Source organism: Sinohyriopsis cumingii, unplaced genomic scaffold (genome assembly GCF_028554795.1).
Source record: "Sinohyriopsis cumingii isolate HCF-2022 unplaced genomic scaffold, ASM2855479v2 utg001149l, whole genome shotgun sequence".
Taxonomy (NCBI): Eukaryota; Metazoa; Mollusca; class Bivalvia; order Unionida; family Unionidae; genus Sinohyriopsis; species Sinohyriopsis cumingii.
In genome coordinates, this window is record NW_028315964.1 from 313,004 (window position 1) to 334,516 (window position 21,513).

The following is a 21,513-nucleotide window of genomic DNA, read 5'->3' on the forward strand; positions in this document are numbered from 1 at the left end:
TCTGCTAATTTATTTAAGTGTTAGTATTCGTGTAGATGCAGTCAGTCTTGGGAACAGATGCTTTAAAGACCCCAAAACTAAATTTGATATATCAACTATCCATATTACTCGCGGAAATTTTAAAAGAAAATGAACATTATCTGATATCGGTCAACCCCAGATTTATTTTTATTAATACAGTTGTTTCCAGGAAGTATATCAATGTGTCAAAAATGGAATAAATATTTTAGACAGGTTTTGTGAGGGTTTGCCATACCGATATTAAAATATTATTTTGATATCTTAAAAGTAAGGTTTTCACGGCTTAGAACAATAGGTATTATACCGCCACATTTACCTTTGGTCTACAAACTCTCGAAACAGGCTTGTTAACTTTTTAATTCTCATATACAAGGTCATCGCTGACTAGCACAATCGACGATTCTAAACGCTGCACACAAAAACCACCTTTCACGCAACTGCCATCTAAATGACAGCCTTTGTTCTCGCTTGTCGATGTTTTTTCTCCTTCTGTCCCTTTACCAGAGTTCAAGCCCGAGTGACACAAAGTACCCAATTTTATTTTTAATCAGCCTGTTCATGAGATATAAATAACGTGAAATATGTATTAAATATTAATTCTGACTACTAGTATCAAGCATTTTTCTATAGAATCCAGGGATAGCACTTTCCGTTATGTCTGGTGTATATTTATAATTCTCCCTCTAATTATTCCTATATACATTGATTTCTTTCATAGGAATTTGGAATGAATGTGTAGATAGATCAGAATTAATTATTAGGTTGTCATGCGAGTTTGTCTGCTACACACGAGTGCATACAACACCGATCGTGTGGCATTATTTTTTTGTGATGTGTTCGTAGTCGTGAGGGGATATGAGCTCGTGTGTGCAGACAAGGCGATGGGTCCCGCGGACCCGGGGATCGAATCTCCGTTGAGTACGAATTAAATATTCTCTAACGCTTATGACAGTTATATATATATATATATATATATATATATATATATATATATATATATATATATATATATATATATATATATAATTCAGTCATGCGAATTATTACCGGTACTCTCTCTCTCTACAGTTGCAAACATTTGAATATTTACTCAAGATTAAATATGTCTGTGATGTAGGGAGAAAATACTAACTGTATTTTGCCCGGATAGGCTGTCAGATTATGGCCTAGGGGATGCTTCAGCACTACAAATAAATTGCTAGTGGTCTTTGTTCTCATTTTGAACTTTAACATTCAACAGCCTAATGAGTAAAAACAGCATTACATGTTTAATAAACGTGCATGCATTATTTCTGTTTTGAATGGACTATTCATACATGGAAGACGAAAACATTTTAGGTCTTATACAAAACGATAGAGCTTTCTGTTCTTGGAGTAGGGCTCCAGGTTCTCTTGGAGTAGGGCTCCAGATTCTCTTGGAGTAGGGCTCCAGGCTCTCTTGGAGTAGGGCTCGTGGTTCTCCCTTTCACCATTGTCGCAAATGAAATGTTGTTCATCACGCGAAGCAATCACACAAGACCACCATTGTCAGTGCATTGTATCTGAAGGGTTTGATGAGAAAAATGGAGGGATTACTAACCAGCTGGACTCAAACATGTCTCGGCTGATCAATTGCATTAGCGTGACTGGAAGTTCGAGTCCGGTCAGTTACTACAAGTTATTTAATTCTCTAGATACATCCTAATATCACACTCGTGCGCAGATTTTGTAGATAAACACTAAACCTAATCCATCGTTGGTGACTCATTTTCGAAAGACCAATTAGATCAAACAATTATGCCAACAGCAATTTAGGAAAGAATCCATCCTCCTGTTATAAACAGAAATGATATGATTTACCTACGTCGTGAGCAAAGCACCGTATTGTTTTCTTTCAAACAGAAGAACGTCGTAATGTAAACATTAGTGGAGATTGCGCTAAATACTTTTATATTATTTGCATTTCGAAAATATTTGATAATTCTTGAAATGGTTGTAATGCATTATGGGAGACTTCGTGGGGATAATACATATATAACTCGTATAATGTAGATATACAGGTGTCATCATTGTTTAATAATGCATAAGCGAAAGAACCAATATGTGGTATATATATATATATATATATATATATATATATATATATATATATATATATGTGTGTGTGTGTGTGTGTGTGTATCTATATATATGTGTGTGTACCTATATATATGTGTTCCTCCACCATTAATACTGACCGCCATGCATAGCCTATCATGTGCTGAAAAATGGCGTTAAGCCCCACAACAACAACAATATATATATATATATATATATATATATATATATATATATATATATATATATATATATATATATATATGGGCATTTGGTTATAGCGCACCGTTTTAAGGAATTCTTACATTTGTGTGATTACTTGTCCGATTATTAGAATTACGTACAATATAAATATTCCTTTGCCCGAAATAATTAGCAAATTATTAGGAGCAAACGTTACGGAGTAAAGTGCTAGTGAGTTTCCATGATGCTGTGTGAGTGTATTGGCAGTATTTACGGTAGGAAACCGGTATATTACCAGTGGCGTCGCTAGGGGGGTGCGGGGGGTGCGGACCGCACCGGGTGACACCATCTCAGAGGGGTGACACCAAAATGAAAAATTGCAAATTTTACAGAGCACACACTGCTCGGTCTAGTCGGATTTCATAAGCGGATAACCCGATCATAGTTAAATACATGACTAGCAGGCACAGTAGTGGCGTCGCTAGGGGGATGCGTGGGGTGCGGACTGCACCGGGTGACACCATCAGAGGGGGTGACACCAAAATTACATTACTAAGGATTCTGTATGGTCTGTTACAGAAGGAGGACCGTGGGGGTGACACCATGAGCTACCGCACTGGGTGACACCAACCCGAGTGACGCCACTGTATATTACACAATGGAATCAATGAGAAGGGACTCGACATATACCGTTTATGTCGCCATGGTGGCAAATGTGATGCAGTTGTACTGGCGAAATGCGCCTGGAAACCATGGTTTTACTGGCCTAAGGTGATGTAGTTTAAATAGTTCTCTGTGTTAAGGGATACTTGTATAGTTTCTACGGCGTGAACTACTGGCGGTACGGAAACCTAACGAAGAGAAACCATACAAATGTGCGGTTGATAGATATTTGGCAGGTTGTGAGATCTGTGGTCTTGCATTGATTAGAGTAAAATGTATATATAGAACAGGCACATCGGTTTTATAATTTACAACTGAAGTTGTATGGAAGTCTTTGAACATTTTTGATAAACTTATGACTTCTAGCGGGAATCGCGCCAGGCTTTGACACCGGTCGGTCAAGTAACGACCCCTGGCTTGTTACAAGACAAGTTCTGGTACCAGCGGTGGGATTTTTGAATAGTTCTTTGATAGTGTTGCAAGTGATCTGGTTTTAGTATGTTTATTACGGATATTCATTCGCAATTTGGTAAAGAATAAAGTGTGCTATAAAATTTAAAAAATAAATAAATAAATATTTTTGATAGAGCCCCCTTAAAATTTTCATTTCGGTTTCGCGACATTTAGTCTGCGAAAGTAAATATATTTATTTGTTCTAAGAAATATTTTTGATTTGAGAGCATTATGTTCAGTCAAGACTGAATATTTTATCTGGGATGTAAAATACACCGATAAGGATAAATAGGTGAAATTGATGAGCGGGCGCACAGGTGCAAAAAGATCGGTGTGAGAATCATCGTATTACATTGTGGACATGTGGGAAATAAACTTGGGCAAAACGACACTGATAACTAAGCTGGAATGATCTAACAATGTCAGAATTATTGTCCAAGAAGTGATGGGCATGCAAGATTGTCGCAATACTTTCATTTTATAAAAATATCGTAATTTCGGTTTTGACAAACCTGCTCCGTTCTCAGCGAGCTGAAAACTTCATACATCGGGCTGCCTACTTGTGAGTGGCGACCGTTAATAAACAAAACTTATTTGACAATACCCCACCCCCTCTATATCGTGTTGATCCATAAGCTTTATACTAACTTTATTGGAACCCTATACAAGATTTGGAAATAATAATAACAACAATAACAATAAATTATTGTTATAGCAATATATATATATATATAACTCTTAGCGAATATTGACGCTGTCCGTTGGGATTTTTCATCACGTTCATAAGAAATAAGATATATGTGAATTGTTTTCTGGTATTTTTATAACTTTGCTTGCGGGAAAGCTTTAAAAATGTTTGTTTTTTTTAGTTCTTAAATTTAGTTAAAATTATACATGTGTTTGTTATTTTCTTCACAATGCTTTCATGGACCATGATTTCTGCACTTTTGTTAAACATCAATCCTACTCAATCTGTTTGTGAAAATTTAACGAAACGAAAATTTAACATTCAGAGGTAATACAGATCAGAAATTGTGCATGTACACTCCTCATATTTCATTCACAGTAGCACTTGCATATATTTGTATGGTCCAACCCTCACAGGTCACTTACAGGTCACCTTCTAGGATGTGGACAAAATTTGATGTAAACAGTATTCTGAGTATTACAATGGTCAACTCGGTCATTGAGGGGTTTTTGCGCATGTTTGTGACGCTAACCAAGCCAGTCTAGATCCCTTCATGGATCATAAGTTCTTTAAAAAAATTAAACATCAATCCTATTGAATCTGTTGTGAAAATTTAACGAAAATGTAACATTTAGAGGTTATAAAGATCAGAAATTGTACATGATTATACTTGTACACTCCTCATATTTCATTCACAATAGAACTTGTACACGTTTGAATGGCCAAACCCTCGCAGGTCACTTACAGGGCAAGTTCTAGGATGTGGACAAAATCTGATGTAAACACTACGCTGAGTATTACAAGGGTCAGCTCGATCACTGGAGGGTTTTTGCGCATGTATCTGATACCACCCCCCAGGCTAGACGGGTTCAATTCGTTTATTACGTTTCTCTGTTTATAAAAGGGCAAGCATTGCGACAAGGTTTGTCTTGAAGTAACGTAAAATAAAATTCGTTCTGTGATGTTTGAACTGGATTTTCTGATTTGAATTTACGGACTTTTATCAACAGTCCTGGAAGGAAAGTTACCGATTCGACAAAATAACCGCATTTAAAGACTGAGAATATTGTAGAGTTCTAGTTTCTTTAATACTGCCTGAATTTAAAAAGGTTAGAAAGTACGCTTTAAGCGTGGCAGGTTATTTAACACTTGCCAATTAAATTATTCCATTACAAGGAACACTTCAGGCGTGACACCACGATCATCTTGACTTGACTAGTCATCTTGACGTTTGACTTAGCTCTCTTCTCAAGAGGAAAGTGAAATAACAAAATGACAGCGCTTCTCTGGGCTTGTGCCTTATCTATTCTCGTTGGTGAGTAACATTTTATTTTATTTTCTAAAATTGATATAACTTTAAAGTTATGTGTATACTTGGAAACACAACTGTTTAATTCAACGGGACGAATGGTTGCCTGGTTTTAACGGCAGTAAGTTAGTGTAAACATAATTGGTTATTGCTAAATGATGCATGTGGTGTCGTGCAACAAGTTACGGCGACATTAGATAAAACTATGCTCATACAAATATAGTGGTACAAACTCATTTTAAAAATTGAAGCGGTTGGGAAAAAAGCCAAACAAAAACCGCAACAAATAAGATATTATGACATTTAAAATAGAAAGGTATGGTTGAAGGGAAAAAAGATCAGTTAAATCAAAGGCAAGTAAACGAATAGTTTCTGTATCGACCTTTTGCAGGAACTCGATTCTGGGTTTTTCCACTCCAATATGTAACACATGCGCAATGAACGTAGGGCAAGAATTACAAAAATTTGTTCAAATCAAAGTTTATTTTGACGACTTTTCAAGACTATATACTCGCAAAAACATGAGGACTTACAAATCTCTTTGTTGCATATAATTAATTTCATAGTGGATGGATGCATACCGGTGAACACAGCATTATCAATGCCAGCGTAATCAGATCCCATTGGGTTGTTTTCACAGACGTCACGATTGAGTACGCAAATACCCACAATGCAACGCGCGCGCACCTTGCGCCACCATTTTGAGTCTCTAACTAACCTTAGTCAACATTAGTCATCATGTATATTCAAGATAATAATCTGATTTAACTGTCGATACATAGATTATGCTTAAAATTAAGTGCCATATAGCACGAAAATAAAAATAAAGCTGGAAGTTCCCTTGCTTATATCGAAAGACAGAATAGCGAAGTTTAACCGTAATCGTGTATATTGCGTTAAAATAAAAATGCAGTTATTTTTATTTTTTATTTTTTTACAAACAGACAATATTGACACTTTTTAAGTGTTTCGTATCATATCCCTAAGCTTGTCATCTTGAAAGAGTATTTCCGGACAATGTTTTTCGGAATACAATATCAGTTACGAATTAAAATTTCATAGCATGTGTTTTATGTCAGAACTTTTACGTATAAATACTTTTCGCGTTAACAGGTGTTTGTGCCAAAGACAGTTGACAAACCAATTTAATTAGTATGGTCAGATATTGTATTTGTGGTGGATATGGGCTGATGATGATAATGAATGACAGCGATAACCATTCAAAGAAGTTTCATCTTCAGTGTGTTCAAACGAAACACGTGCCTAACGGAACTTGACTTTGTGTCGAATGTCAATACGAAGTTTTCCTGAAATGCTTTTAGAAATATGAAATTATATATTAACAATTAGCTTTATAATTTGAACGATAACCAAATGATTGATTTCAGCCAACGAAAATTGAAAATCATTACATGTTTCTACTTGTTTGTGTATCCATTTTTGTATGCGTTTGTTTATTGATCGATCTATTTGTTTATAAAAGAATAACAAAGATAGTTGAAATTTAAATGTTTTACTTGAAGAAAGCAAGTAGAAAAGTCACGCATTCGGTCTCGTGCGGTTGACAGGCACAACAGAATGAGATATATTATTATATTTTTACGCACAAAATGAGACGTGCCTTCGTAATTATACGGAAAGAACATTGCTATTAGGTGCCAGTTTGCGGGGCTAGGGACTCAAAATGGCGGATATAGAAGTACACACGTTTTGTGACGTCACGTGAAAACAACGGATCCCAATCCGAGAAGCCACACGAGTTACACATAGCTGATAGTACTGTAGCAGCTGGCCATTGCAAATGTATCGCAGGATGAGTTAACTCATCATTATTATCTATCTTTTAAGGAGAGAGAGACAGAGACAGAAAATAAATTTCTTAGCCCATCCAATGTATCATAAACAGATTCGGGATACACATTCATTCCCATTGAATTTATTAACTAAATGGAAAGTCTTTGAGGAATCCGCTTAATATGTGATGTGCCTCCGTTCGTGTTCATTGTCTGCTGTTAATTAGACAAGTAAACTTGTTTGTTTTCGTATTATTCATTACCATTCAGTCATAAGTGGGGGTGGGTGGGCGGAATTAAGCTGAGAGTCACGATGCAGTAACATAAAGCAATATATACTCATTTATTGTTAAAAATAATTGATGAAAACGTACATTTTAACTCTTATACTTGGTGGCTGGCGTATTACTGTATACTACTATCTGCGGCGATCTATAATGACAAATGTTCTATTCCTTTTGTGGGGGGGGGGGTACTCTCTCTCTCTGGTTGATCTTTTCAGATCATTTGGGGAGGCCCTCCTGCCTACTTGTGGTTGTGCTGTGCTGTATTCTTTTAATTTATTTTACGTTTTACCATCTTCTGCATATGTATAATTGCATATATATTCAGTTCATCTGGTCAAAGATCAATTGTGGTTACTTTATGATCCGTCGTTCACCCAGCCAACAACATTGGTTTGTGAACGCTCTGTATATTTCAGTTCTGCTCAGGTTTCCTTCAGGCATGGTACGAATGCTTATGATCCTAAAAGAGTTCCTTCATGTGCATTATCCATTCATACTAAGGACGAGATACAATATTTGATTGCTTGAGTCTGCGAACACTCTTCAGGTAAAAATTTCTGATCTACTTTCAAGCGATAATATTTATATTACTTGTTAGTTTATATCACGGAGACTTCAAAAAAATTTGATTATGAGACACAGCTGGATCAGATTTGGTATTTAAGTTCGAGCATAAGTAACACTGATACATATTAATGACGTGGCATTGGATTTGATTCATTTCCCCAGTGCGCATTATATAGAGAATATTTTGAACAGATGTAGCTTGTATCATGAACATCTCCAATGAATTTAATTACGATCAAGATCCTGGTTGATCAGGTGACGGTAATTCCGTAACTTCCTTGTCAGGAACCACACACCTTAACGACAGAACCTCCGCAGCTCTCTTCTGCGCGTATCTCAATCGCTATCCGGTTATGACTTAAATGAGTGAGGTACCACGTATTATAATGGTGGGGAGGGTGGGGAGAGGGACAATTCCGATTGTATTAAAGACTTGACGCCTTTTATGCCGAAAAAGGGGTCATATTTATCTTTTTGTTGCCCTCCAAAGTTTAGATACATGAGTGACTTTGCATTCACAATCTGACATGTCAAATATCAAGTTGAATGATATCTAAACCACTTGTGATTCTTGTTATATACGGTACTATGGTCATGTTCCCTTTCTGCTTTTTTCGTGTGAACGAACTTCAGTAGTTCATCTTGACTGTTACATGAACAACCTTTCTAAAGTCAGACAAAACCTTTTATAAAACCCGAGTATATGCATCGAACACGTGGAGATTTTATAGGTTTGACTAGACATGGGAGGGGGATACTCTCAAAAGTCGGTTTGTGGTAACTTTTATTTTAAAAAATAGCAAATACAATTAAGGGAAATACGTGTGCAAAATATTTATCAACTCTAATATTTTTCAAACATATTTAATTATAATGAAATGTTCAAATGAATTCAAGTTCGAGTACCGACGAAAACTCCAAGATGGAAAGCGATGACGTATACTGTATCCTTTGTGGTATTGTAAAGTCTACAGTTATGTGTTATTCACAAACAATGATCAGGTGTTTGAATACATTAAATGTCTTTGTTTGAGAATTCTGTATGAGCACTCATACATTTCCTGGAAAAGGAATTAATCCTTTTGAATCCAAATAAGTCGAATAAACATTAAACTAACTCCAAACTGACACAATAGACACTTTCCAGTGTAAATTGAACATAAACAAAGATTATACAGTAACTTGAATGGCAAAACAAATTTCCGCCTCAGGGTCAACTTTCCAGAACCTTCGATAAGTATTTACGTATAAAAGCACGTAGTCCCAGATACAAACCAATCATTTTACTCTAAGAATACGATAAAAATAATACTTGTGCTTTTCTCACTGATTGCTGAATTAAGGTCGGGAACTAGGTCAGCTTTAGGGATTTACAACTAAAGAATCAAGGTCAAGCTATTTTCTGGAAAATATCAAATTCCTAGTAAACAAAATTATATCATTTTGAGATATAATGAAATTAAAAATAAGAAGATTTTAAAACTTACAAACAATTATATTGAATCAAATATAAATTAAATCAAATATACGTAACAGCTGCTTTGTAATAATTTGCAAATTTACGCGCGACAGCTAAGCAATCCAATCGAATTGTCGCTAAATTTGTTGCTTGATCTTGGTGAGTACTACTAACAATCGGCAAAAAATAGCACAAACGCACTTTTTATATACAGTCACAAACATTTCTTGGTATTTTGACATTTGAAAACAGAAGGCACATCTAGGTAGATCATATTCGTATATTTTTGTATGATCCAATGACTATTTTCTTTGTCTTATTTAAATGTAGCACAGGCTCCTAGACACATGCCTACGTTTTTCCCATTTACTTTAGCGTCCACAAAACGTAGCTTGTAGTTAGAATGTCATAGTTTTCTCCCTAAAAATGTATATGCTGGGATTTGCAAAATGTACGGATAAAGCAGGCGAGACAAAGCAGGGAAAAATCCGATCGGTTCATTCTTAACACAAACCTTTGAACTATCAATTATAAGAGGGGAAGAAACGACACTCTTTAATCTGGAGTGATTTAGTGGATTTTAAACACGGCAAGAGCTCTGTTTCTTGCAATTTCACATGCATAGTCGCGTTAATAAAGTTAGAACACCATTTTTGCTTGTGATATTTTGAATGGCAGAGCTTATCTAAAGGAAAAGTGGTATTATGGAGAGAAACGGAGAGGTGACTCAAGCGAAACGTAGAGGAAGTTACATCAAATTCATGTAGAGTTATAAACTTAAGGGATTTTTGTTCCATGATTAAACAATTAGGTAATCGCTCAAAATTTTAAACTGTACAAATAATTAGGCATATTACCACTGAACACCGTATAATGATAATTTGAACATAAATGACCTGGCTACCCACCAAACTGGGTGCAACTATTGCACAGCACATTACTAAAACAATAAAAGTAACAGACGATACCACTGACAAATATTATTTTTTTTTTTTTTTTGGGGGGGGGGTCATTTTAAGTCAGTTAAAATTATGTAAGAAATTCACAGGGCTTAAAAGGGATGATAATTTTGTACCAATTTAAAACAGATTTATCAGTGCTTATAAGTGCCCAATACTAGCCCCAAATAGGCAGAGACGGTTGTCATAATGGCTCCAGTACAAATTTCGATCCTAGTGTGCTATGCATATTTAATCTGCACGTTTTCTTAGCTATTTCTTTTATTTCTTTTTTGTATGTTATTGATAATGTAACACTGTATGCTGGACTTGACCTTGTCCAAAATCAAGCTCATTTTCTACCTGACCTGAATCATTGATCTTGGTTTCGTAAACAATATGTTTATCACAACATGAGTCTAGAACTTTGAAAATTTCAATGAAATGGCGGTTCTACCTGTTGTTTACTACAGTATATATTATATAATTTTAGTAATAGACTTCTAACGATAACTACGATTTTATCTTGTAAACATCTGTAACCTTCACGAATGAAAAGTAACAGTTGCCTTTTGTTGGGCTTTTGTTGGTTTAAAAAAAGAAAGAAAATGTTAATTGTGACCTGACGTCAGGTAAATGACAACGTAATTTTGTGTTTCATTCGTGCTGTAATATCTTAACAGAATCAGTTGCCTTATTGTTTTGTCCAGTAATAATTCTTTTGGCTGGACTTTATTTATTTATTTAAATTATTTATTTCAAGTGATTCTTCTCTGGAAATACGAAGTTTTCAGAAATAAACTTCTTGGTAATAGAAACTTGAATTTATATTGAAATTTCAAATAAGGATATATTTTCCCTTTTTTATTGTGATCCATCAAAAGACCGTTGGAACATCACCACTACACGGGCCACAACAGGCACATCAACAGTTCTAGTGTTGGATTTAATTTGGGTTTCCACTATAGTTTATTCAGAAGCTTAATTATTTGGACTTGTGTCTGGAATTCTAGGAATTAATTCGAAATACTAGTGTAAGTTCCTTTTTTAACGCCTTCACTTTGTATGTTGGGGAAATAAATCCTTTGTTGAATTTCCCAAAGCTTGTTGCTTCTCACTCCTTTATATTACTTGTTCTAATAATGATTTCACTTCTACTAAGCAGTCTGCCATAAAAGCTGCAATGTTTCCGAATACAAATGCCATCCTAAGTATCTACGTCGTTATTCATATCACGTTTGAGTGTGGGAGGAGCAGTAACGTTTTCCATGTGAGGTCAGGTAAGTTTGAGAGGAGTAAAAGCGTTTTCATGTGACGTCAATTGAGTGTGAGAGGATTAGTAATGTATTTCATTTGACATCATGTAAGTGTGAGAGGAGTAGTACCGTTTTCACGTGACGTCTATTGAGAGTGAGATGAGTAGAAGCGTTTTCATGTGACGTGGTGTGAGTGTGAGATGAGTGGATGCGTTTTTCATGTCACGTTAGGTGAGTGTAAGATGATTAGTAGCGTTTTTCCAGTAACGTTAGGTGAGTGTGAGAGGAGGAGAAGCGTTTCCTGCTGGGACGTCGGGTGAGTGTGAGAGGATTAGTAGCCTTTTCCTGTGACGTCAGGTGAGTGTGAGAGGATTGGTAGCGTTTATCCAATGACGTCAGGTGAGTATGAGAGGATCAGTAGCGTTTTTTCAGTGACGTCAGGTGAGTGTGAGAGGAGGAGAAGCGATTAGTTAATACATATATAAGATCTATAATATACACACAGGGAACGATGTACTAATGCTGATACACACGCGCAGGAATAAGTACGCCACAGAAGATTAGTATTAACTAACGTTATATACCATTGAAGTTTAAATTTGTACATACCCAACAAACTGAATAGATATATTTAAATTAATATATTGTATTGATTGGAACAATATTTACCTCACAAATAGTTGGAAAATATATCCTAAGAACTGAGAGTTGACATTAAGATATCGAAATGTTCGTTAGCGCTTCGAATACTAGACCTATTTTTTTTAGTTGTCTTTAAGAGATCTGTTTTTCTAGCTGGGATATACAGTAATTGTGTGATCTGGGTATTGATGCCCTTGTATCACATTTGTTTGTGAATTTTCTACCAATGTGTTATGTAATTTATAATGGCTCGTTACAAACATATGCACTTTGCTAATTTTTCCAATATTTTCTCCAAAATTATAGCAAGAACCACTTTGCATGGCACGTGTCCTCTCTTTGGTGGGATGTCTTTGGGTTGGGTTTGGGGAAGACTTTTAAAACCACTTAAATGTATTGTTGTTAAAATTCTATTTGTGTTCATTTTGTAAAATTTATTCTGATGCCTCTAAAGATATAACAAAATGAGGCTGTTGGGTGACCAATCAGACGGGGAGGGGGTTGGTAATGTAACGGAGGTTGGTAATGTAAAATGGTGTAATCTATAGGTTTAGCAAGTTGTAGAATGGGGTTACGACAGAAGCCTCACTCTTGCTCTAAGTATCTTGTCCATGCTTTGCTCAAATGGGGGTAATATTTAATGTCCTACTTACAGCCGTGTTATCAATTATGTGGACAGCTTCTGTATTTGCTGAATCTCTGTCAGTGACTAAAGTTTCGGAGACTAGAAGAAAGTCTTCTCTAATTATTTTTTTTTAAAGAGAAGTGGTGCTGCATGTAAGCTTAACTTATGAACATTAAAAGCACACCATACATCTACTAAATTGATTTATGTACAAGTAGAAAATACTTTATCACCAGCGTTCGGATGTTTAACTCTCACATATTTTCTGTATTGATTTTGGGATCTGAAAATAAATTAAAATCTCCTCTTTTGATTGCAATTTTATTTTCGAAATTCGTAAGGTTTTCCTTTGGTACTTTTTAAAAAACAGGTTTATCTTTATTGCATTTTAGTTTGGATAGAGCACATTCAATGAAAATGAACACTATATTCAAATGATTGTGTGCATTGAATGTGCTAGAAATAAAACGAACAATATTTCCTTTAAAAGCTTGTATGTATTGCCTTAGCTAGAAAGAAAACAAATTGCGGATCTTGAACCTCGCACTAAGTACAAGAAAATAAATGCCAAATTTTATACCAAACCTATTATTTCGTTCATGCAAGATCGATATTTAAAAAAAAAAAAAAAACCATCTCATAATAGATTTAAGCCACAAAAACTGTCGGTACTAAAAATTACACATATGAACGAATTCTAGCACGCATCGTGTTAACACATCATACATTATTGCATATAACAAACGGACAAACATACATCGATCCATTACAGGCATCGCGTGAAGTGTCCCGAATAGGTGAGGAAACAAGCATAAGGTGTAATGCCTGAGGAGGGTAGTACATGTCTGATCTGAAATGCAATTTAGGCTTGAAGACCGAACGAATGTAAACGTGGCAAAAGGAATCTAAACAAATACGTCCCTAACTCCCTATGAAAAGGAATACGGAATTCCATGTCACAAATACTTTATATTTTTTGCTCAATTTGTTGATTATTGTTATTGTAATTTGTTCTGTCATTTCCCTATACGTGTCCGATAGTTTAAAAGTTATGCAGTGCACTTGGACGCTAATGTTGGATATTTTGTTAGTGATACATACATACATACATACATACATACATACGCACGCACGCACACAAATACACATCATATTCATATACATAGAGAGATTCACTGCTGCATTTAATATTGGACGTTATTAATGTAAATCTTTTGAGCCAGAATTACAGTTGCTATTATCAGGTATGTAAGTATTTGTTGCGGACATTCTGTTCAGATCAGAAAAATGTACTATCAGTTTCAAGGGATATGCAATACTGACTTCTCCACTTAAGAATAGTACATTTGTAACTCTTTGGTATTAATTTTTAAAAACAACCATGAATCTACTAGAAATCAAGAAAAATCAGAAGACTAACAAGTCACAAATATTTTAATAGTTGTTATGCTATCATATGAGAACCTATATATCTTTAAATAAGTGTTCCGATTACTGTAGTGTTTCTTTTTTGTAGGAGCGGTTGATGCACAGGCTCAAATGTGTACTCCGGACTATCAAAAGACTGTTAACCAGTGTGTATATGTATTATCTACTGTTATTAGCACCAACTATACAGGAGTCGTCATGGATTCAACGTCGACTTTGCTGTTCATGAGAACAGTATGTAAAAGGTAATACAGTCAGAACAGCTAATTCAACAGATAAGGTACATAGAATAACTTATCGAATAGGACTCAAGAACTCTTCACCCACTACCTATATATTTACAATCGGTGATCCCCGTTCCATTATCTATATCTTAGATATCGGTGTTGTCTGCTTTAAAATGTCACGTGAATCGATGGACAACTTTAAAGAATGTTCTGACACTATAATGAAAGGAAGAAAACATTTTACGTTATAATATTTTACATTGTATACAGTACTAATCTCAAAAGTGATCAACTGCTCTCTGGCCGTACCTCTAAACCTACTTAACACGTGAAGTCAGAATTAAATTAGATTGGTTAGCTGGTTATTGGAAATTTTATCTTGCACCAATTGATTGAAAGCTATGACGTTTAATTGTTTGCTAACGCATACCATTTAGTCTTAGACAATGTGTGGTATGGTATTGGACTGTTTCAAAATCGAATTGCATGTCATTCTCATTTGTGTGTATTGCCTACTTGTCTAATGTATTGATTAGTTTCAAGGTCAGTTCCGGTTTTACCGTCTGGTATGGTTGTATTCGCCCACGGGAAAGCAGATCTCAGAGATTACATAAGGTAGATCAGGGTTATTTTTGTACATACTGATAAACAAAAACAAGTAAATGGGGAAAAACACATCTTTCATTAAATTTTGCACTTGTTGATTTTTGTCAATGCTAACATCGCTACTTAGACAAATACTGAATTGCCGTTCATGACGATTGTATCTAGCATAATGAAAACAACCCATACCATAGCTTAACAAAGCAGGCTTCATACAGGATTTATGCAGGAAAGCGTGTTTTATACAGGAAAATGTGCTTTGTACAGGATAGGATGTTTGATACCCAGTCTGTAGATATGTTGTCAGTAGTATATGGGGATACCCTAGCGACAATGGGAATTAGCATTACAGACCCCCCCCCCGGGACTGTTTAGCGACTATGTAAATTTAACATTAACCACCCTGGGACTGTTTAGCGACAATGCAAATTTAACATGGACGAAAAATTGTGGGACTGTTTAGCGACAAGGGAAATTAACATGGGAAATAGATTTTGGGACTGTTGAGCGACAAGGGAATTGAACATGGGAATATGGAACGGTATAGAGTCAAGGGAATTTAAACAGGGTGGGACTGTATAGCGTCAAGGGAATTTAAACAGGGTGGGACTGTATAGCGTCAAGGGAAATTGAACATGGGAAAAATTGCTGGGTCACTCTAGGGACAAGGGGAATTGAACATGGGAATAGAGTGTGGGTCTGTCTAGGGACTAGGGGAATTTAACATATGGAAATTGAACATGGTGGGTTATTCCTTTGGAAAACCCCACTATATTTTTATAGCCTCAGCTTGAGTGACGTTCCTGTTTATGAACTCTAGTACATATGTATAGCTACAACCTGTGGAAAACCCCAAGTCAATATTTATAGTATCAAAATTGCCAGCGTCACTGACGTCACTGTACTGGAAACTAGGGGATAAATGGCAACAGTGTTGCAAGTGGCTGACCTGAATACGCGCTACTGTAGGTAGGTAGGTAGAATGTATTTGATAGGGATAAAGGGAGTTTCATAGGGACAAACAGACACCAATACACACACACACACACACACACACCACAGAGGGAAGAACAAAAAAAAAACCAAAATATACTATTCACACAGGGAAGAGGAAAAACCCAACAAATATACTATCCAGACGTTCTTACACACACACACACACACACAAACACACACACACACACACAGATCGAAGAATAAAACCAAAATTAAAATATAGTATCCATACAAACGTACGCTAACGCATACAAAACCCAAATATACTATCCACACAACGTCGCTAATGCATACAAACCCCAAATATGCTATCCACACAACGTCGCTAACGCGTACAAACCCCAAATATACTATCCACACAAACATACGCGAACGCATACAAACCCCAAATATACTATCCACACAACGTCGCTAACGCATACAAACTCAAAATATACTATCCACACGGAAGGGAGGGAAAACAAAACCAAATATGCTATCCATACAAACGTACCCGAACGCATACAATTCCCAAATATACTATCCACACAACGTCGCTAACGCGGACAAACCCCAAATATATCATCTACACTCGGGAGGAAGAAGAAAAAAACAACCAAATATACGATTTACATAACGTACGCGAATACACACACACACACACACAGAGGGAAGAGGAAAAAAACAAACCCCAAATATACTATCCACACAGAAGGGAGATAATACTAACCCCAAATATACTATCTACACATGGAAGAGGAATAATACAAATCCCATACCTACTATCCACACGGAGGTGAGATGTAAAAAAATAAACCCCATATCTACAATCTACGCAGAGGGAAGAAGAAATAAATAACCCAATATACGCTATCCTCAAAGAGGGAAGAGGAAAAAAGCCATAATATACTAACCACACAGAGGGAAGAAGAAAAGCATTATACACTATCCACACGGAGTGAAGAAATAATCCTTTATATATACTATCAACATAGAATGAAGAAAATAACCCATTATATTCCATTAACACAGAGTGAAGAAGAAAAAGTTTTTTGAAAGCACCTAAACCCTCACCTGCAATGACCAACTCTGCCAAGCACCTACACCCCACCCCACCCCCAACACTACAAAACCCATTTAACCCGTTATTTTATGGCATCAGTGTGTGATTTAGGAAACATCAAGACACAAAATGATCGATGAATAGACTGACTATTGTTTACCGACTTGCATGCCTAAAGAGCGTGCGTGAAGGAAAACATCCTTTCATTTCAGTTCTAACTAAAACATGTTCCAGAAGGATAGAGATAGGTGAAAGAGCACAATTTCATAAAGTGTGAGTAAAAAACAAAACACGTCATCCTTATTATAGAATGTTAAGACTAAGAGACACATACGTTTTCTTTCTGGTCTATTCTCTTTTAGAAGGTAGTGTGAAATTTCACATCAGGGCCAACGCATCGGCTCACATTGTCAATTTTTCCATTTCCATGTATTTACTGGCACAAGTTCTTCATCATCTTCAATTTCTTCTTCTTCTGAATCCCTCTACTCTGTTTCGTTTTGTTTCTGTTTCTTCTCTTTACTCGTAGGGCACTCTGAATCCCAGTGTCCTTTCTCCTACAGCGATATTAGGCATATTGACTTTTGTCTCTCTTTCTTAGACGAAGCAGGTATTCTTGAGACAAATACCCATTTACCTTTGCAGATATAGCAAACTTCATCAGCACTTACACACTTTCGTATGACTCTCATCAAATCAGCGACCAAAAGAATAAGTTTTGTTGCCACTTTCGCCTGTGAATTATGCTTTCGTATGACTTTTAGCAAATATTTGACCAGCAGGTGGATCTGTGCTGATTCTTCCATCTTCTTGATCGGTTGAGAGTGGAATGAATACTCTGACGCTAAGACACTCTCCCTATGTACAGGGACCTGCCGCGTATGAAGCCTAGTCAAATGTAATTTTGCAATAACATGAAACGATTTCATTGATAAAGTAAAAGGCAATGACGTGCCGTGTCGCCTCACACAAGAGCTGAAGTGTTAGCTCAAATCCGTGTCAGCGATGTCGAAGACGACATAACTGAGCTTTCATCAATGTTCTCCACATATGCCAGAAAACCACGAGTCCTGCTTCACGCCAAAAGAAATTTCGTTCAGTCCGTAAAATATAGTATCACATCTGAGAAACGCAAAAACGAACTTCCAGAAAACTGAGAACGAACAGTGTTTTTCTTTGTATATGTTGCACCTCATCCAATGCACGCAATGAGTGTTCCAAACTCAAGACTGTTACAGGACTGAAATTCCATCAATGAAACAATGTCTCTGTTTTGCTTCACTTACGTGTCCTTTTTTGCCCATTCTCGCTTTACGTGGTGTTAACTTGCTAATTCTACAAAAAATTTGTTCGGAGTTTCGTTTTTATAAACTTCAATAGTGCAATGCGACAACACCAAAATAAAGATAAGCTCAAAGTTACCAATATCTATTTCGCAGTAAATTTATTAGCCTTTAGTAGTAACTGAAATTGAACTTCATAAATAATTTACAATCAATATTTGACATCTACTCAGTGATACAATAAAATAAAGCTGCAAACAACGAAAAACATAATGTCTAAGAAGCAAAGTTTGGGAATATCAACTGGAAATTTCAAGAAATTTTGTAAAATTTAGAAAGATAAAAGAAATAAACAACGAATTACTCGGGATCTCTCTCTCTCCCTCCCTGACTCTCTCTCTTTCTCTCATGTTAAACAACACTACAATGGAAAGTTAAAGATATTTGCTTTCCAGCAGAAAAGGCAAATACACATAATTCAACAAGAATCTATCATTATTGAAGTCACGGGCAAATGGCCTAAAGTATATATCTGTTGATACTTGATTCTGGCTAACATTAACGGATTAGTAGATGTCAGAATGGAAAAAGGCAGTGTTGTCTTTGCCTTGTCCTTCAATTCAGTTTGATCCTGCGTACCCAGACTTTCCATACGTATATAAAAAGGTATCAGACGTATTTACCAAAGGTTTCACGTGCATTAAACAGTTGTGATGATAACACTAGGATTATCATACAACGACATGCACAGTGTAAAGTATAGATAAAAGGTTTGATTTCTGCATGCTCTATGTGACTTACTGCCGGGTCCGGACCTGTGCTGACTGCGTTGTTTTTTCTTCTTCCTCCCGAGTGTAGATGATATATTTGGGGTTTGTCCGCGTTAGCAACGTTGTGTGGATAGTATATTTGGGAATTGTATGCGTTCGGGTACGTTTGTATGGATAGCATATTTGGTTTTGTTTTCCCTCCCTTCCGTGTGGATAATATATTTTGAGTTTGTATGCGTTAGCGACGTTGTGTGGATAGTATATTTGGGGTTTGTATGCGTTCGCGTACGTTTGTGTGGATAGTATATTTGCGGTTTGTATTGGTTCGCGTACGTTTGTGTGAATAGTATATTTGGGGTTTGTATGCGTTAGCGACGTTGTGTGGATAGTATATTTGGGTTTGTATGCGTTAGCGACGTTGTGTTTATAGAATATTTGGGGTTTGTACGCGTTAGCGACGTTGTGTGGATAGTATATTTAGGGTTTGTATGAGTTAGCGACGTTGTGTGGATAGAATATTTGGGGTTTGTACGCGTTAGCGACGTTGTGTGGATAGTATATTTGGGGTTTGTATGCGTTCGCGTATGTTTGTGTGGATAGTATATTTGGGGTTTGTATGCGTTAGCGTACGTTTGTATGGATACTATATTTTAATTTTGGTTTTATTCTTCGATCTGTTGTGTGTGTGTGTGTGTGTATGTGTGTGTGTAAGAACGTCTGGATAGTATATTTGTTGGGTTTTTCCTCTTCCCTGTGTGAATAGTATATTTTGGGGGTTTTTTTGTTCTTCCCTCTGTGGTGTGTGTGTGTGTGTGTGTGTGTGTGTGTGTGTGTGTGTGTGTTGGTGTCTGTTTGTCCCTATGAAACTCCCTTTACCCCTATCAAATACATTCTACCTACCTACCTACAGTAGCGCGTATTCAGGTCAGCCACTTGCAACACTGTTGCCATTTATCCCCTAGTTTCCAGTACAGTGACGTCAGTGACGCTGGAAATTTTGATACTATAAATATGGACTTGGGGTTTTCCACAGGTTGTAGCTATACATATGTACTAGAGTTCATAAACAGGAACGTCACTCAAGCTGAGGCTATAAAAATATAGTGGGGTTTTCCAAAGGAATAACCCACAAGTTGTAGTATAAATAGATAGTGGGATTTCATAGGAATTTTAGCTGATTATAGCTATAAATAGATACATGGGTGTTTATCCACGATCGTCACACAAGTTGATATTGTAAGTAGTTACTAATTTTATCCATTTTAGTCTAAACCATTGTAACTTAATTTTCGGGGATATGTTTATTTTCCTTTAAATTCTGGGACAATTTCGTCATTTTAGCGTTACTTTTAGTCACATCCATTTTGTCGTTGAGCATTTCCTTGATTATAGCTATTTATAGAATCATTACAATTATGCAAATTTTTGAACACCCCAACAAGATTTCAGGTCTTGGTAATGCTTTATATATAAATCTCACGCTTGTACTAGTGTATGTATGTCTCTGTCTCTGTTGTGTTTGACCCTCTACCATCATTGTCCCTAGACAATCCCACTATGTTCAATTCCCCTTGACGCTATACAGACCCACCATGTTCAATTTCCATATGTTAAATTCCCCTAGTCCCTAGACAGACCCACACTCTATTCCCATGTTCAATTCCCCTTGTCCCTAGAGTGACCCAGCAATTTTTCCCATGTTCAATTTCCCTTGACGCTATACAGTCCCACCCTGTTTAAATTCCCTTGACGCTATACAATCCCATATTCCCATGTTCAGTTCCCCTTGTCGGTCAACAGTCCCAAAATATATTTCCCTTGTTAACTTCCCTTGTCGCTAAACAGTCCCACGATTTTTCGCCCATGTTAAATTTACATAGTCGCTAAACAGTCCCAGGGTGGTTAATGTTAAATTTACATAGTTGCTAAACAGTCCCGGGGGGGGGGCTGTAATGCTAATTCACATTGTCTCTAGGGTATCCCCATATACTACTGTTGTTGTTGTTGTCTCGTGGCACAGTGACATTCGAATATATCGCAATGAAAGACGACCAAACAAAAAGATGATCCTCCATTACGGAACAGTCAAGTTTGAATATACTTCAGTAAAATTAATCCTCAGCTAAATCTGATTAAAGTCAGATCTCCAAAGTCCTATAGTGAAATATGGGAGACACCGATAACAAATTAAAACAAACTATTTT

The 21,513-nt window shown here is 36.4% G+C and overlaps 1 protein-coding gene across 1 annotated transcript in view; it reads left to right on the forward strand.

Annotated features, from left to right (window-relative positions):
* Positions 1 to 5,276: 5,276 nt before the first annotated feature.
* Positions 5,277 to 21,513, forward strand: part of LOC149772827 (uncharacterized) — a 39,122-nt gene continuing 22,885 nt past the window's right edge. Inside the window, exons 1-2 of the mRNA XM_089947236.1 lie at positions 5,277 to 5,399; positions 14,477 to 14,633. Of these exons, the coding sequence (XP_089803362.1) occupies positions 5,357 to 5,399; positions 14,477 to 14,633 (200 nt within the window). The 5' untranslated portion in view covers positions 5,277 to 5,356. The remainder of the gene's footprint in view (positions 5,400 to 14,476; positions 14,634 to 21,513) is intronic.